This window comes from Pelobates fuscus, chromosome 4, assembly GCF_036172605.1.
Source record: "Pelobates fuscus isolate aPelFus1 chromosome 4, aPelFus1.pri, whole genome shotgun sequence".
Classification (NCBI taxonomy): Eukaryota; Metazoa; Chordata; class Amphibia; order Anura; family Pelobatidae; genus Pelobates; species Pelobates fuscus.
Genome location: NC_086320.1, coordinates 375,743,792 through 375,763,343, shown reverse-complemented (window position 1 = coordinate 375,763,343; position 19,552 = coordinate 375,743,792). Strand labels below are relative to the sequence as shown.

The window sequence follows — 19,552 nt, the reverse complement described above, 5'->3', positions numbered from 1 at the left end:
GCAATCTTCTTATAGCCTAGGCCATCTATATGAAGAGCAACAATTATTTATTTTTTTTCAGATCCTCAGAGAGTTCTTTACCATGAGGTGCCATGTGACCAGTATGAGAGAGTGTGAGAGCCATAACACCAAATTTAACACACCTGCTCCCCATTCACACCTGAGACATTGTAACACTAACGAGTCACATTTCCACTTAGGGGTGTACTTACTTTTGTTGTTTGAGGGAACAGCAGATTCACTGTTATACAGGCTGTACACTTCCTACTTTACATTGTAGCAGATTGTCATTTCTTCAGTGTTGTCACATGAAAAGATATTACATAATATTTTACAAAATGTGAGGGGTGTACTGTAGAGATACTGTATATACATGTGTATATCAGAAAATAAACACATTACATTTCAGAAAATTGCAGAAACATCTGAATTCCATATGGGATATTCACTAAACTGGAAATTACTGAGATTTTAAGACCAAAATAGAGTTGGATACGGTTTTTGTTCTTTATAAGGTTTTTTCTCAATTCTTGACAATTCTACTGTCAAATCTTCCAAATTTCTAGTTTAGTTCATAAGTCCACCAGTGTTTGTAACTAATTTAGATCCCATACCAATCTAGATTACTAGTTACTGAATGTGTCTTTGTTGTCAGGAATCTAAATTATGTACATGACTGGGGAATTAACTTGGAGGCCAATTTCTTAAATGTGAATCTAATAAGTACCAAACTAATATCTAAAGAATACCTTTCATTATACTCGTTCCATTGTTAAAGGGGTGTCCATTGCACTGGGAAAACCAGTGATGCTACTGTAAACGGTGAACAGTTGAGGCCTGAATATGACGTGCTTGTTCCAACCAGTGCGGACACACATATTTAGCATTGTCACACAGTTTTGGGTCGTGACCCGTGAGTTACACGCTTAACTTCTTCTAAAGCGGTCTTTTTTCTTGTGAATATAGGCTCTGTGTCTCTGTTACTTTAAATCTATAATGTCATTACTGGTAACCTAATGGAGATGTTTTTCTAAACGTAGGCTTCTGGAAGATGAGAATGAGCAGCTCCAGAACCAGTTACGTGAAACCAAAGATGAAAACGGTAGATTGCACAAACTGCTAAAGGAGAAAGAATTTGAGATCAAACATCTCAGGAAAAAAATGGAAGAAAGCAAACTAGCGCTTGCAGGTGGGTCTGACGTGATCTCAGCAATCTTCTCAACCATTTGCGTATCTCTGTGGGACTCGGATGTCTACTCAATGCTCATCTTTTGCAGCTCTGTTTGTTTCCCTTAAGCAATGCTCTATCCTTCAGCCTTCTTCTGTCTCTTACCCATCACCTCTTCCCCTGTCTCACCGTCATCTGAATCTTTCACCATCCTCCAGGGGGCTATGTATTGATGAGCTCAAAAGGTTATAGAAGTGTTAAGAATTGTGTTAATGTCTGTTAACATGTTAGAGCCTCACCTGTATGACCTGTCAAGGTTCTACATATTATGGACATCCGCATGGAGGGTTCACTGCTGCTGAACAGGAAGAATTACTCAGAGATTTGTTCCAGACATGTAACTGTTGGCCATATCGGGATTGACCTAGTTAAATGCCCTTGGGGCCTGAAAAGAAGTTGCTGGTATGAAGATGAGGAGACTGCCAACTGCGAATGGGGTGGCTCCATGCCAACGTAGTATCTTGCTTTCTGTGCTTTGTTCCTTGTATAGATTGCTTCAATAATGCCATCGCATGAATGATTTTAATTTCAGGGACCGCAGGTATGGCTGGGGACGTCGCAGCAACTAAAATTGTTGAACTGTCAAAGAAAAATCGTGAACTTACAGCAGAAATGGAGAGTGAAAAAACCAAAGTAAAACAGTTGAACAACAAACTTAAAGAAACCGAGAAAGAGGCAAGTCAGACTAAAGAGAGAAAATGATCATGGATTGGGTAAAGCTGGCTGCACATGGGCCAGGGGAGTGACATTACAAGCCTGTATATATATAAAAATACATCTTTGGAGCGCTTGAGATTCAAATTTACCAATGTACAGTAAATCTAAAAAGTGCTACGCACTAAACATTAAACCTGTGATGCACACTTCAGTGTTATACCTCAAAACACACCAACCACCAAAATAAAACTGGAAACGAAGTGGAGCAATATTTAGGTGAAGAGTCCCACACCAAACACTACAAATAAATAATGTAAAATTCTCATATATAGCCAGTAGATGGCGTCAGACAGTCATCACCTCACATAATGTCATGAAAAAGACAAAAAACACAGATAATTGTACAGATAACATAGAATAATCTATATATATGGGAATGAGAAAAGTTACTATAGTAACCAATAAACTTTATTAGCACAAATGAAAACAAATTTATTAAAAATGAAGTGGTAAAGAATCTGGCTTACCAGATCGGCATTTAAGGTCATATTGTGAGTAAATGCGGATCAAACCGCTACTCACTAACCGGCTCAGTCCGTATTGAAGCAATTACCTGATTGTTCATTGTTGGATCTGAATACAATTTTATATATGTTGATCTATCCTCATCGGGAGAGACTATCGGCATAGACCCGAGACACCGCATCTGTCAGCCCCAGAACTCACAGGACCTCTGAGCCAGATTGTACTGTTGGTGGTCGTTTGGACTCAATACTGACTGATCCTGTTAGTGAGTAGCGGTTTGATCCGCATTTACTCATAATATGATCTTGCAAGCGGCAGTGGGAATTATATACTACTTCATTACAGCTAATAAAGTTTATTGTTTACTATCGTAACACTTCTCATACCCATATGTATATAGATATTTTATTGTTTATATTCTATTTTATAATTATTTTAACGTAGATTGGCAATATTATTTGTGTGTTTTCTTCTTTTTCGTGACATTATGTGAGGTGATGAGTGTCTGACGCCATCTACTGGCTACATAAATAATTCTACATTATTTATTTGTAGTGTTTGGTGTGGGACTCCTCACCTAAATATTGCTCCACTTCGTTTATAGTTTCATTAAGGCTGTATGTCTGGTGAGCTCCAAGGAATCATGGAACACATTAGAAGCTAATCTTACAGTTCTCCCAGGTAGGTAATGGGTCATTTCAATCCAGCTGATTACTTTATCTGTATAAATTATTACATTGTACAGAATAAAAAGCTGCATTTTTTTTTTTTTTTTAGCTACAGCTCATTTTTGGTGGTAAGCAATGGAGTCAGTTAAAACCCTTAATTTAAGGTAAAAATCATTTAACTATTGAGGAGAAGGTGCCTAAATGGGAAATATACTACAATGTTCTCTTGCTACCTGTGCCCAAGTTGCCCATATTCAACCCTCTTTGTCTAAACTTTGCTTTCATGGATGGGATGAATTGGCTTTGGATGCGGACGTGTCCATTGATTAAACCTGTTTGGGATAATGTTTTTCCCAGCTCTGTGACACGTTAGACCCATCACTCCGATGTTGAACCCCTAGATGCTGAACCCCTAAGTCGCCCATCTGTTACATCTTAGTTTGACACATAGTATTTGCCAAGCTACCCAGCAGTAGACACTGCCCCCTCCATCCAACCTGCAGATTTAGTTCCCGTGGAGACCTGCAGACACTCACCATCTGCTTAATAAACAGGGTTTCCTTGGCTGAGGATAAATGTAGATTTTTCATTTCACCATCCCCTGGTGTTGGGTTTTTCTAAGTCAGGTATTTGCTCGTTCTTTGCACGCCCTCGGGGGATGCATATTTCAAAGTGATGCCAGTTTATTCAGAAACCGTTCATAGTAATGCTCAACAAAACCGCGTGCGTTTAATTTCCAGTAAGAAAGGTACATTCTTCCACGGCCTAATAAATACAGGTTAATGCTAAATAAAGCCTATTGTGTTTATTGTCTTTCCTTCTGACTTCTTCTTGCAGGAGAGCATGTGCCCGCCATCACCATACTTCCATATTTGTCACAAAATATCGACTTTGCTGCCCATTGATGCCCCACCCTCGTTCTATAAAACTTAATTTGTCCCTGAATATAATTCAGTTATGGTTTTCAAGAGATGAAAAAAATAACATAATCACATAATGTATTATTCTAAAATATTCTACAGTATTGACAGTCTAAGACAGAAAGGACCTGTATTAGGAGATAAAAGAAAGGGAATATTGAATGTTTTCCATTAGGGATGTGGAGTTTCTATGTTAACAACTAATATCATTTTTATGTAAACATTCAAATGAGCTATAGTATGTATGCTTGTAGTTTTACTGACCATTATTTAATATTACGTTTTTATCTTGTTATTACTTTTTTTCCTGCAGCTTCAGAATATGACAGGGAGACTTCAGTGTAGTCCGGGAAAGGATTCTGGAAATGGACAGCCAGTGCTAAGGACTGTGGAACAAAATAAAGTAACTTCAGCCACATTTATACAACTCTGTCCTCTCCACCGTGAATCATAGCTCTCTCTATCTCTCTGTATAGAAACCCCTTTTATGTGTTAAGACAATATTAGGACAAGATAGGAACAATAAGCATATTCATTGCTTTATATTAGATTAACGCCCCATGTTAAAGGGATACTCACACTGCTTCCATAAAAAGGTTTCTTTTCAACCAGATCTTAACTTATTTTTGACGTTTTTTTATCTCATTGAAATTAATCACACACATGTAGATCCTACAGGCTCTAGCAGGCTATTAACAGAGAACTTTGCCTTTCAGAACTTTGGAATCGTCCTATTTGTACCTTGATAAATAAATATTTAGCTTCCATATTGATTTGTCCCACAGATGCAAACCTTTTACTTAACAAATAAAGCCTCCTTAAAGGACCACTATAGGCACCCAGACCACTTCAGCTTAATGAAGTGGTCTGGGTGCCTAGTCCATCTAGGTTTAACCCTTTTTTATATAAACATAGCAGTTTCATTGAAACTCCTATGTTTATACTGAGGGTTAATCCAGCCTCTAGTGGCTGTCTCATTGACAGCCGCTAGAGGCGCTTCCATGATTCTTAGTGTGAAAATCACAGCGAGAAGACGCCAGCGTCCATAGGAAAGCATTGAGAATGCTTTCCTATGGACTGGCTGAATGCGCGCACGGCTCCTGCCGCGCATGCCCATTCAGCCGAAGAGGAGGAGAGCTTCCCGCCCGGCGCTGGAGAAAGAGGTAAGTTTAACCTCTTCCACCCCCTAGAGCCTGGCGGGAGGGGGACCCTGCGGGTGGGGGCACCCTCAGGGCACTATAGTGCCAGGAAAATGAGTATGTTTTCCTGGCACTATAGTGGTCCTTTAATTGCTTAAATCGTGTACTAGTGCAATGCCAGGCTGTGAATTGCTTTCCAGGTTAAACTAGTGCTGCAGTTGGCCAACCTTGTGCTACACAAAACAAATACTATAGCACATCATTATTAAAACCATTTTGTTTTTAGTGTTTTCTGAGTAATGTTAATGAATGGTTTATGAAGACTAACACAGTGATCTATGTATTGCAATTCTTGTCTCTTCCCATTCTTTATTTCTCTCCTTAATTTCTGTTAACACAGGCGTCAACTAATCTAATTTTTTTTTATCTCATCTGAATTTACTGTTTTCATATTTTCAGATAGAGAATTCAGAGATTAAAGTTTTGCAAGAAAAATTATCCACAGCCAATATGAAACTGACCGAATATCGCAACCAAATCCAGTCCTTGAAGCAGGAGCTGAAGATGGTCCACAAGGTCAGATAATCTATTATTGGGCTGTAATATGTATTGTTTTTTTGTCATGATTTCTGCTTACAGTATTACAGTTTTTGTTATATTTGGATAGACAATTTGTAAAAAAGATTGTATTTCTATATGGGCGTGCAGTGGCTGTCTGTTCATAATGATTGTGTACTGGTATATATATATATAGAGAGAGAGAGAACGCACCACTATTGATTTATTGCCTTTGTACTAAGTGCAGGCTGTGCTTTTTGTGATTTTTATTTATTTATTTATTTATTATTAATCTGGTCATGAATCCATGTACATAACATTTCCTTTGCATTCAGGTCCTAGTAAATGAAATAGGTGATGATGTGAACATACCCCAGCTGATGGCATCGGCAGGGACCTGGAGGGGGCGCTCACAGCAGATCCTGGCCTTACAGGGCAGGGTGAGTAAATTGCAATACAATTAATATTATTTATTAAACACCAACATGTTCTGCGGCGCTGTACAACGTGTGGACAAACAGTCAGGTGACTTGTTGGATATATAGAAACAAGAGACACTGCCCTTCTTCATCACACTAACTGCCTAAATTACTTAGGCTAACCTGGGTGTTTATTCATAGGAAGAAGACAAACATGTTCCTTTATTCGCACATACTTCAATATGATAGAGCAACAATCAGTTACACTTAGCTTCTACTCTGCCAACCCAATCTGTCACAGGCAGGTTCTATAGTCCCCAGGCTCTGGAGCGTTGCTGACGTATCTTTTTTATTTTCCTCTTTTTGTGTTGGTATTCTTTATCTCTGTGAGCAGTTCATTGTCAGTATCGGAAATTTAAGTATTGGCCCTATTAGCGTGTAATATAAAGGCACGGTTCCATTATTTCTAGAGGTGTTCCGGGTACCTTAGGTTGAACATGTAGCATTCTGTTTTTTACATTTTGTCCCTTGCATGTGTTTTTTATGTTTATCTTTGCCAAAATGCAAAAACAAAAACACTTGAAATATTTCCTGATTGAAAAGGGCATCACTTTTGTCAACTCTGCTGTGAATGGGGAAAATGCAATCGTTTTGAATTATTTCTTTTTCAATTTTCTCTCTGTGATCTATAAGGCTGTAACACAACGTTGTGTTCCTTTATTGTTCTGACATTGATTCTTGATGTCCGGCATTGAATAACTACAGGTCCGTGAGCTGGAAAATCAGCTTGGCCAAGGAAGAAGTCCAGGGTCTGGGTTGAGTTTGGAAGAAGAAATGCTGGGAATCTCTGCCTCAAAGAGATATGGTGCTCAAGAAAAGAACCTGTATCGTTTACGTGTTGTGGAAAAAGACAAGAAGGAGACGCTGGAGGTAACATACAACCAATGAGACATTCAGAATGAGAACGGTAGAAGACATGGGTGGGACATATATGTGAGGGTCATGTAGATAAAGCTGCTCTGTCAACTTCTGCGTGACAAAGACCCCCCCAATCGTAACTTCACTGCTTGCAGTGCCGTGGCAGGGGAAGGTAGGTTTTACTTACCTGAAGCTGTGCCTCGCGGCTGCTGCCATCTGCATCCGGGGATCCTCTTCAGCTCCTGGCGCTTCATCTGCAATGAGCCAAAGTGAGTGCTGTACTCTCGCGCATGCATGAGAATACACCAATGAGGAAGTGGAGGATTCCGTGAGCCACGGGTGCCTCCATAGAAAATGCCTTGTTCCTCACAGTTATTACTGGTAACAACTGGGGCAAGTGAAAAAAACCTGATGGCGGCAGGTCCGCCTATTGTGAAGCATAGGAAAATACATTAAACAAAGTGTTCCCTTCTTAGTAAATCCCAACACAGTCAATGTGAAACAGGCACTGTATAATGGTAAATGAACACATAATAAAATGTTATTGTTATTTATAAAGTGTTTACATATTCTGTAGCGCTGTACAATAGGTAAGTAAATATACAGGACAAGGGCAAGTTTTACATCCAGGAAGAAGCAGTGAGCAGTGCCCGTCAGAAAGTATCTACATAAATGTGAAGAGGGACAAGCTAGAGGCTCCAAGCCTTACTATTTAAGGGATATTTTTATTGTCTGAATATAAACAAGCAGCACCCAGTTAATATTAATGGTGACCCGTGCAGAATATCAACAGACAGAAAGCAGTACAATATCGTCAAATAAATAAACAATCCTTATCCAAGTATGGCTGGCTCAGTGCTTTCCCTTTATTGTGCCATCAAACAAGATTTCAAAAGCGTCTCCCTTCTCAAATCATTTTTGGAAGTGTTGGAATGCAATTCAGCTGATTTTTGTTGATTTTGTGGTGTTGGTGTTGTAGAGCTGTTATGGTCCCCTGTGTTGATGTTGTGTTGGTGTTGTAGAGCTGTTATGGTCCCCTGTGTTGATGTTGTGTTGGTATTGTAGGGTTGTTATGGTCCCTTATGTTGATGTGGTGTTGGTGTTGTAGTGCTGTTATGGTCCCTTGAGTTGATGTTGTTATGGTCCCTTGAGTTGATGTTGTGTTGGTGTTGTTTAGCCCTTCTGTCGATGCTGTGTTTATATTGTGTTGATGTTTTCTTCCTGCCCTCCTCCCCATTACAGAAAGTCACAGGGGAACATGAAGCCCTGAAGAAGGATCACGAGGACCTGAAAAAGAAGCTGGATGCCTCAAAGGCCAGAAATAAAGTGCTTTCTAATGATGTGAGATCACTGAAGATGCAAATAGCAACACTAGTAGAGAAAGGAAAACATGACGATGAACTTGTAGACGCATTGCTGGTACCTTTTATTGTTTATCTCATTATCAGAATCTTTGACTATTACTCCATTGTTATAGCCCTTCCCTGCAATGTTATGCTGTTAAATAAATCAGTGCTGTGGAATTTGTTGGCGCTTTATAAATACCAGTAATAAATCAATAAATAAAAATAGAAAGCATGTGTCTTTAGCACTTTAATCACGATTGGTCAGACATTTGCTGTTTAGCTGTCTTGTTCAGCAAACATAGCCCACAAAGCTGGATGGGTAAGAATGAGCCATCACTGGTTGTTCTCGAGTATGTTGAGTCTTGGATTCCGGTCTCTGGCTAATTGACAAAGGGAACAGAAGGGAGTTCCACTGTTCTAGATGGCAGTGAGACTTGTTGTCACATTCTGACACACTTACTTGGTACCTGGGTGAATTTCAGAGGGAAAAGGTACGAGTGATCTATCCCACAAAGGGCAAGGATTTTTGCTCCCCAACACCCCAAAAGATAATATTGGAGAGCAATTCTCATCTAATCGCCCAGCCACTACAGCTAATTGTAAAGCTTTTTATAATGGTTATTATAGTAGGACTCTATGGATACAGTCTCTCCATTTTTTGGAAAACTTATTTCAAGCCGTTTGCCAAAAAACTGTGAATTGTTTAGTACCCAAAAACCCATAGACTCAGCTCAGGGACCCTATGTAAGTTGGATTGAGAGGGTAAGATTAGGGTGACAAGAATTCTCAGGTTTTGTCAAACCACTTATAAACAGTTTGCTTCATAATTGCTGCAATAATCTGTGATGATGATGATGATGATGATGATGATGATGATGATGATGATATTTGGAGTGTCTCTTTAATTAAATATGCTTTTCCTGAGTACTGTTTTAACTTTGTGGATCTTTTTAGCTATAAAACCTGTATTTTATTTCGACTTAATCTGCAGTAGTTTTTTGTGCATGACCATTTATAGCTTTTGAAATCCATGTATCACTTTCTAGTCTTTACATACGTTCAATAAAAACTGCCAATTCAATTTCCACCTCTACAGAGCCAGCAGAAGAGCATGCAGGAGGTCCTACACCGTCTCAGCCAACAGGACCAAAAAGATAAGCAATCCACCGAAATGCTGGCGTCACAGTTAAACAGTGAGACTCAGAAACAGAATTCCCTGGTTGCTCAACTGAAGGCAATGGTGGCCGAACGAGAGGCCAAAGTCAAACAGCTCGAGGATGAGGTCAAACAGCTGACACTAACAGTAAGATTGGCGAGTTCTGTGAACGGGAGAACGAGTAAGGCCATTGGTCAGGAAAAGCCACACAGGGTTATTTACTGAACTGTGAAATATCTGGAATTTACCAGGGAATTGCAAATTGTAGGACAATATAGACAAACTGGAAAATTCCTCATAATTTCCACATTAGTGAATTATCGTTATGCATTTATTGTTGAATTGTATTAAATAATGGCACTTCCTTTTATATATCTGACTTAAAGAACTACTGTCATCAACTTTTATTTTCTCGATTTTTAAAAGTTTATTACATTTTATTAAACGTAATGATATTTTTTTGATGACAGTTGTCCTTTAACATCATATTTACTTACTACCATTTCTACAGATGCATCTAGACAAACCACACAGCGGGAGAAGTTCTGATGGTCAGAAATCTGGAGATGTGACATCAGCAAGATCATCAGCTTCTGCCAGATCATTGTCGGATTTTCGTGCAAGGCATGGCTCGGGCAGGTGAGAATGCATTCCTCCATTTTACAGGTCTGTAAGAATGCAAAGCATCATGGGAAATGTAGATCTACAAACAGCAGAGGGTGTCTATTCCTGGTGTAGATATATCATGAACTGCGATTTGGTTCAGAAGATTTGGACATTCATGTGATAGATAATAAAGTGCAATATAGAGCAGTAATTGCTGACCTGTGGCACTCCAGCTAAACAAGTCATCTGAAATATATTAAGTAGCAGCTGATGTACTTGAGGTTATACATATACAGTCCATATACAAAATAAATACAGTTAAAAAATCCCCGCGCAAGGAGTGCGCAGCCAAAGGCAATAAGACCCAATGGAAACCCACTATTTATCAATATTGTATGGGACGACGAGTCCCCTCTACGAATTAAACCTTCAGGTTAGCTATACCACAGACGCTAGAATGGCCCCTATTCGCTTAGAAGATACTCCTAGGCTATATGCAACCATTATGATGACAGGCGAATCTTGACCATGTACTACACAGTCACTACCTGGCTCACCCAGAGGTGACACACTCACCCCTTAATGTACGACCATAAGATGCAGAAGTTTGCATATTCAATACATGTAACATAACGAAGTTACCGATACTGATACTGTACTACCTTCTAATTGCTAATATTGTTTAGGTTTTCATTTCTTTATAATCATATTGCTGTTCCCGATTTTGCGAGACCTGCGTGTCTCCTATTTTGCTATCCTATCGCACTGTTGTACATTTTCGATGACACAAATAAAAGCCGTTTGAACAAAAAAAATCACTATTTTGTAGATATACTTGCAATGAAAACATGCATGCATTGAATTACACATTTTTTCATTCGGGTATATCTAAAAACAACTTTTAAATGCTGCAGGTTTCTTTTCTGCAGCCTTTTCAAGCCCTCCCCTTCTCCCCACACCCAGATTTCCTGTGACTGTCCAATCACAGACTTCCCAATGCGGCTCGCTGAGAAGTCTTTGCAAGACAGGTGCTCTGGACAATTACTGCCTCTTGTGTTTAGCTCAAGCAGATGAGCCTTTTAAATACCCCGCATTCCACTGTGCGTGGAAGACAGAATTGTTATCTGACCCCCTGCTGATGAAAGCACCACACGTGCTATAAATGTTGTGTTCAGTTTCAAGAAAATGCTGAACACATAAGCACAAAATATAGAGCAGGTCTTAAAATACTATATAATTATGCAAATACATTTTTTGATGAGCGAGATGTTTTATCTCTAAGATTGCCCGTTAACACTCTGTCATGTCTTTTTTTTTTTTTACATACAAGGAGATAGCATTGTAACATGTTCTTTTAATTCCAGGCTGTTTTTCATTGTTCACATGCAGATTAAACAACTAGCCTTGACTTGCTTTGGGTTATATCCAGATTCCCTGCAGCCGTACACTTTTAGAAGGTACTATTAATAGATTTTAATAAAACGTTTTGTAGTTATTAACGAATCTCATTTTCCTTTTCTAAGTAGGGCTATTTCCAATATGGGCCATGAACTCGTTGACAGCGCAGCCACCAAGCCAGATAATGCTGTTTCCGCACGGAGGTACATTAAGGGCACTGCATGGGTAGCTATTGTGGCATTTTTTCTGTAGGTGCTTAGCATGATGCACTTACATTTTAAAGTAGAAGTTAAATGTCTACACTAACTGCTCCAGGACCAGTGACCTATAAATCCACTTCCTGGAATTTCCACTTGTATAATTTCCGTGTAAGAGCAAATCAGCAAATGTCATTTATCAGTACACAGTGAATACTGCAAATAACAAAACAACACGGACACCCGTGGAAAAGTGATGAAAACCACAAAAAACTTTAACTTAACTGATAGGTACACGGCCTCCCAGGGTTATCTCCCAGCTGATAACCAAATTGCAAGACTGTATAGTTGATGGGATATTTTGGGATATTGCTAGTGTACCTATAATAGAGGACAAAACATAGTGCAAATATTGCTACTAAAATATAATGAATATTGCCGGTGATCAGAATGCACTCACATATTCCAGAATAATAAAGCGTGTTATAGGTGCCTCCCCTTGGTGGAAATGGGGGGTGTGTTCCTTTAAAATTCCCTCCTCAAGTGATAGCCGATAGGGTATCCAGGTCAGCATAGAATCTCACAAACAGCAACCAAAGGAATACTTAAAGGCGATTTATTCACTTGAAAAAGGTTGAATAAAAGGTTGAATTGAATAAAATAGTAAAAACAAATAAGAAAGAGATGCTGGTCCTACGCGTGGTTGGATGCTGTTGTTTGTACCTGTAAAATTTGATTTACTGAAAGAGGTCCCTGAGGAAGTCCTTGCTGTAGAAGGACGAAACGCGTAGGACCAGCATCTCTTTCTTATTTGTTTTTACTATTTTATTCAATTCAACCTTTTTCAAGTGAATAAATCGCCTTTAAGTATTCCTTTGGTTGCTGTTTGTGAGATTCTATGCTGACCTGGATACCCTATCGGCTATCACTTGAGGAGGGAATTTTAAAGGAACACACCCCCCATTTCCACCAAGGGGAGGCACCTATAACACGCTTTATTATTCTGGAATATGTGAGTGCATTCTGATCACCGGCAATATTCATTATATTTTAGTAGCAATATTTGCACTATGTTTTGTCCTCTATTATAGGTACACTAGCAATATCCCAAAATATCCCATCAACTATACAGTGAATACTGTCTGAGTCTGCCCGCTCCCACAAACATACTACCACAAGCCGTGGCTGAGAGTGGTGGGAACGGTGCAGAAAAGGCTAATGTGAAATACCCTGAAATTTCCTAATTTACAAAAAATAGATATTTATGGGTTGTCAGATTTTCTAAAATGAAATATTTGCCTTTATGGGGAGTGAGATTTGAATTGTTGGGCTGCAAACAATAGCTGAAAATTAGACATGGGTCCAACATCAAAATGGCAAATTCAGAATACAGGCATAATCCTTATTGCTGTGTTAACGTAACCAATCGTGTCTTATTTATTAGGCTGTGTGTGTGTGCATGTATGTATTTACTGTAGTAGCACACAACCACAACTACACTGTAATGTGATCTGTGTGTAAAAATAATATTGTGTAATTTTTGAAAATATATTGTTTTGAGTAGTGATATTGGGTTCGGTGACTGTCTTAAATTGTCAATTACTGTCTCAAAGGGGGAGATGTATCAATGTAAAAGCAGATGCTTGGGCAATATTTAAATAATAATCACCATGGAAACCAACAGAATGTCTCTCAATATTTAGCACTCTGAACCCAAAATAGCTCCTGTTTGCTTAGATAACCCCCTCCCCTAAATGTGCGATTTGTTGCTTGTAAATGACAAAAAAAAGCCCATACGAAAATCATTGACTCCTGATACAGCCTTAAACAACAACCATTCTTCTTCAACTGCTGTTCTGCTCTCTATATTATTATAGGGACAATGTAAACCTTATTTTCTGTTCATTTCCTACGTTTGTATTCATTTCTTCCTGTCTCTGCCTCTCCCTCTCTGTGAATTTTGGTGAAATGACACCATAACTGAAAAGCACCAGATCTGTTCTGTCCTACATTTTCAATCCTACAAGTCAGGTCAGCACAATTCATCTGTTAGTGAATAGACCCAAGTATCTCCATTCATGATATGGTATAGAACACAACTGCTTTTGCTGGTTTTATTTTGTTTTGTTTTTAGTTGGCCAAACTTTCCATAAGTAATATTGCTACCATACAAAGCCATATTCTTTTATATTGATTTACTGTTTTTGTTCTTATCTCCAGCAGTTCAGAGTTTCACGCACTGCAGACGCAGGTTACGCAGTTTAGGGCACTCTGTCAAGCAGCCGAAGTGGAGAGAGACAGGTTAATGGAGCTGGTTTCTGTCCTGCAGAGAAGGTACAGTCATGGGCAGGCCACCCTAAAAATACTGAGAGTACAACTCAAAATGCATGGCGTGGCAGTATTAACTGTAAACTGACAGGCCAGGCCGCCATTTGGTAAAAGGATCCTGTTATACACAAATCATGTACATGACAGGTTCTCATATATATTCAGTCTATACGTTGTGCTTGGTGTGTCCTAAGGATGCAGCAGACCAAAATATTACATTTTGTACAGATTACCATTAACAATCTTATTCTTAAAATCCATCATTTCCTCTTAAAACCCAACCTTTTTAGGTTAATAAATATAAAATCTTCTAACATAAACTACGTTTGAAAATGTCAGCATTTTAGCTGTTCTAGAGTCAAGGATGTTTTCTTTGCAGAATTCCAAATTCTCCCTGTAAGCATTTTATCTTTATACAACAGTTTTAGTGCTGAAACGGAAAGAGTTTGCCAAGTAGCTCCTTATCTTGAACATAAAAGCTACTTTGATCTCTTACTTAATGGTAATAGGGCACAAGTTATGCATTTTCTATCAAGTCTGATGATGCTAAAGGAAGTGGGTAGTGGGCCAGTTGTCACACTGTTTAGTCGACGTTACTATTATTGTGTATGAATATGATCCAGTCAGTATGAAAGATGCTAAATAAAGCTATTGATAGTTGGTATATTCTACTCCCGTAAGCTGACCCAACATATTGTTATCTTAGGGTCGAAGAGAGCACCCAGAAAGCTCTGCAAGCTGAGAAGAAGCTTCAGGAAGAGAGGCGGCGATCTGTCCTTCTGGAACAACAGCTTGAGAAAATGAGAATTGACATGTCAAAAAATACTCCCACCCGAGGAAAGATGGGTATGGTTATAGGGGACATTGAAATGTTGTGAAACCTGAATCCATTGTGTTCTACCCGTTGGACTCATGTTAACAGCAGACTTTTCCAACTGGTGTATCTTTAGGTCAGTCTCTCACTAGCTCCAGACACCTGCTGAATTTCTCTGAAAGAACAGATCAGTCCTACACACAGACCTCTGAAGTTCCCCTGGAGACTCAAATAGAGGAGCTAAATACAAAGTAAGTTCTAACTATATTATTCGTGTTCAGCATATACATGTGTGGGTTTTGTTTTCCTGTCAGATGAAGTTGTTTTGGTACATTCAGAAAATGGCAGACAGGTGTCACAATACTATCAATGTTAGTCTGACAAATAAGTTTTACTTAATGTATCCCATGCTGCGAAATGCATTGGCACTGTATATATACATTAATGGTATTATTACAAAAATGCCAGATGACTAGCAATTACAGAAATATTCCTTATACAATATACACTGACGTTAAAAACACTAGTCCAGAGAGGGATCCTGTTGCCTGTGAAACAGAGAAAGGTTTTTTAAAACTAAATGGAATGTCTGCTAATTTGATGGAATTGAATAGTATTAACCAGGAACTGCATATTTTAGCCCAAAATAGACAGACGGGTACATTCTTTGGTTATTTTTCCAGCGTAACTATTTTCAGCCTAAATTGTTCAATTCCCACAATAAACCAGTATTCCAGGTTTAGTAAATAAAAAATAAAACTTTAAAAGTGAACAAAAATATTTGTGCGTCTTAAACGTGTTATTATCCTGTGTGATAATGTGTGTGATGAAATGTATTCCAGGGTGGCCATTCAACTGGATGAAAATGAAGCTTTGAAAACGGCACTAAAGGAAACTCTAAAAACAAAAGGGGAGGATCTTAAACTGTACCATGAAATGATTGGGGAAGTGAAACAGATCTTCCTGCAGGCTCTGCGCCAACACAAGCAGGATCGAGGATTGTCTAGTGACTAAGCCATCACATTCTAACTGCAAACCTTGACATGGTTAACAAACCCATACAAAGGGGAACAATGTCTGTAATAAGAATAATATTACAGAAATTCAAACCGCCATAAAACGTGGCTAGACGTGGATGACAAATTGCACCATGGATACGGATATTAAAGCTCAGCCATAAGTTTATGGCATTTAAAGACCATTCTGCCAAGCAATTATGCTGAAAGACATTAAGCATTTTACAGCCAGCGCAGTGAAGATTACGTTTCCATCTACTGGCGCTCTGAGCGTCATCAGATAATGAGGTTTATTCACTAAACAGTGACATGCAGTGAACTGATAACCAAGCTGCAAAAATTGCCAAGTTTAGAAGAAAATCCCATTCAGGTATATTGGCCTGAACAATGCAAATTGGTTAATAGGCCGCTTGTCACTGTTTAATTAATAATTAATCAAACGCAGTTCATGAAGTTTGGATGATGAATATGTATTGTGAGGTTGTTGGTGAACAAGTGAATCTCCTAAATGATCTCCAAAAAGACTTAATACAGAAAACCTTTACTGGACAGGAATGTTAATTCCCAAACAGGGAAGCGTTTTACAGAAGGCTTCATTCAGGATTTATCAGATTGTGGTAAATTCCAATCAAAATGACCAACTTTAGTAAAAAATAACTGATCTGAAAAAAGAATCAGCTCACTCATAGTCACAGGGCGGGTACTTTAACATTTAACAGTTTACAATTCATATTATTTCAGTGTTTAGTCAGTAAATCCCAGAGACTCTCTCTCTTTCTCTCCCCTATGTTACCAGCAGGAGCCACCATCACTTACTCGTGCAAGATAATTCTAAATGAGTCACTAAAATGGAAATTGTGACAGTGTAAGTTCAGCAACTATTGTTGGGCTGTTAAATTACCTGATTTGGATAGTTTTTCCAATTCAGCAATTTTGTCCATAAATTAGCAATTCTTGTAAGTTTTCCACAATTTCTAGATTAGTAAATCATTGCCAATAGCGATAGCAAAGAGCTTACATTAGCCAATTAAATGGCAGGACGGACTTCTAACTAGAGTCCACAGAACCTGGAGATACATGATTGAGCCTTGGAGGGGGAGAGGGTTCATTTTACTACAATTCTTAACAGAAATTCAGGATCCAACCTTTTTAAGAAAGATGTTCTAAGTAACTGGTTAGCTGTATTATCAGACTACATTATACTTTTAGGTGTTTGCTTCTCATTGATGAACATTTAAAGTTCACACATCTTTACATCTTTGCTTTTGTTTCTATTACATTTAGTTGTTTTACTTTCTGGAGATACAACAGGAATTGTCATTTAAATTGTTGAAAGGTACAGGACTCAGCGATCTGACTATCAAACTGGTCCTTGCTCGTGGTTATTGCACAGACTCTTGAATTGTGCCTGAAGTCTCATTTTTTGTTATTGTCGATTAAATCGTTAAAGCTTACAATACATAGGCCATCTGATTGCCATGGTGTCCCTCAGACTTCTGATTTGTGCATTAAGTTGTTGATGAGTTATTCCGGCTGGTGGTGAAACAATGAACTTACTGTCCCCAGCTGTCAGGGAAGTGAAGGATGAGCCTGGAGTGAAAGGGTTAACCTATCCTTACTTGCCACAGCCTGGGATGAAGGGGTTAACACAGTTACTCGCCGATAATTAAAAATGCAGAGTACCTGCATCGCTGAGCCTGAAAATGAACGTAAGGTGTTAGGAGTTAATAGACTCTGCCCCTAGGTGTTTACTTGAATCAGGCTCAAGGGCCTTTCAATGTCATCGCCCTAGAGATGGTGTTAGATGCCTGGGAAAGCCCATTAATCCTACAGGGAGGGATCTAAGTAAAGGCTTCTGAGATCAGAGTGTCATGTCTTAACTGCCGGCATTAGCGCTACCCTGACACTTCCGGGTAGACAGAGCTTGGCCACACCCCCTTCTCTGACGCGGTCTCCCCACGCTACATAGGGAGACCGCGCCAGATTCACAACGCTGGATTATTGAAAAGCCTTACCGCGAATATCAAAACCGGCTAGCAAGTATCTTCAACCCTTTTGTGTATCGAACCCGGACTGGAAACTGTTGCCCCACTCTCTCCTCACCTCGACCACGGAATGTAAAAGGACCTTCTCTTTACTGTTAAAAACTCTCTCCTCCCCGGAGGAGAACTTAGGCAAACCTGGACTTCCTCCATTTAAAAGCTAAGTAATAATATCAACCGTATTGGATTCTGCCTGCTTTCAAGTCTGCTTACCTCTCACTCCAAACTAACTCTTACCTGCTGCAACCTACAAATCTTAATTGCTTGGTTCCATGGACTGGTAAATTGCTTTCTGCTATACTGCATACCTATCATAAGCTGCTTACTCCGTTTAAACAAACCACCACTGAATTAAAGATACAGTACCTGTACTATTCTCTACTATCCTAGTCATTAATCTAAATCCTGAGTTATCTGCAGTTGTGTTCCACATATATTCATGTAAGCATTACAGAATAATCCAGCCTTTGTAATGGATCCAGCAGATTTCAATTCCAAGTTTACCTTATTGAATCAAAGAGTTGATACACTTGCCCAAGGCATGCAAGATCTACAGGTTGCAAACGAACGGATCCTTACTTATGTAAGAGACTTACAAACACATACTCCTCATACTGTTATGCACTTGGCTAGCGACCCTGCTGTCTGTAATCCCGAAAAGTTTTCTGGTGATCGATCCAAATACAGGGAGTTTCTTAATTCCTGCAAATTATTGATTGTCTTAAAACCTAGATCTTATCCCACTGAAAGATCCAAGGTTTGTTCAGTTATCTCTTTTCTAAGAGGTGAACCTATGGCCTGGGCCCATTCCTTTTTGGAGAACGATGACCCCATCTTAGACTCATTGGACGAGTTTTTTGAAGCCATGTCTCTTCTTTATGAAGATCCCAATAAACAATCTACAGCAGATTTAACCATTAGAACCTTACATCAAAGAAACAGACCCGTTGAAGATTACATTGCTGAATTTAAGAGATGGGCAATAGAAACTCAATGGAATGACAACCCTACGCAACCAGTTCCGAATTGGGTTATCTGAAGCAGTAAAAGATGAACTCTCTAGAATTGAACTCCCTACTACATTGAATACTCTGATTCAACTTTCAATCAGCATCGACAGACGACTTAGAGAAAGAAAGGCTGAAAATGCTCTCTCGAGCATTATGGAAAAAAACATTCAGTCCTTCAAAGACGCCTGAAAAGCCATCAATACAAACAGAACCTATGGACATAGGGATAATAAGAAGTCCTCTTACTCCAGAAGAGAGAACCAGAAGACGACAATTAAACCTCTGCATGTACTGTGCCTCACAAGATCATATGATCCCAGAATGTCCCCTATTGAAACGTCCAAAAGGCGGTAAGCATGCTTCTATCACTTCTATACTAAGTGCACTTCCTTCAAAGTCAAGCGCTCAATTCTCCTCTATTACTCTCATATTACAGTGGGACAAAGAAAGAATTACGACTGAGGCCATTATTGATTCTGGTGCAAACGGGGTGTTCATCGATTCATCCTTTGTAACAAAAAATAAAATTCCTTGTGTTCGTAAAAGCACTTCTGTCTCTGTCAGAGTGATTGATGGCTCCTTAATATCCTCGGGCCCTATACTAAAC

At 39.1% G+C, this 19,552-nt stretch overlaps 1 protein-coding gene across 1 annotated transcript in view; it reads left to right on the top strand.

Annotated features, from left to right (window-relative positions):
* The window catches only part of CCDC13 (coiled-coil domain containing 13), a 45,773-nt gene extending 28,244 nt beyond the window's left edge, over window positions 1-17,529 (top strand). The window contains exons 3-16 of the mRNA XM_063453159.1: window positions 1,041-1,189; window positions 1,761-1,903; window positions 4,312-4,401; window positions 5,597-5,713; window positions 6,031-6,135; window positions 6,880-7,044; window positions 8,275-8,451; window positions 9,475-9,681; window positions 10,046-10,173; window positions 11,664-11,741; window positions 13,956-14,069; window positions 14,770-14,909; window positions 15,014-15,128; window positions 15,720-17,529. Coding sequence (XP_063309229.1) covers window positions 1,041-1,189; window positions 1,761-1,903; window positions 4,312-4,401; window positions 5,597-5,713; window positions 6,031-6,135; window positions 6,880-7,044; window positions 8,275-8,451; window positions 9,475-9,681; window positions 10,046-10,173; window positions 11,664-11,741; window positions 13,956-14,069; window positions 14,770-14,909; window positions 15,014-15,128; window positions 15,720-15,891 — 1,900 coding nt within the window. The 3' untranslated portion in view covers window positions 15,892-17,529. The remainder of the gene's footprint in view (window positions 1-1,040; window positions 1,190-1,760; window positions 1,904-4,311; window positions 4,402-5,596; window positions 5,714-6,030; window positions 6,136-6,879; window positions 7,045-8,274; window positions 8,452-9,474; window positions 9,682-10,045; window positions 10,174-11,663; window positions 11,742-13,955; window positions 14,070-14,769; window positions 14,910-15,013; window positions 15,129-15,719) is intronic.
* Window positions 17,530-19,552: the final 2,023 nt, after the last annotated feature.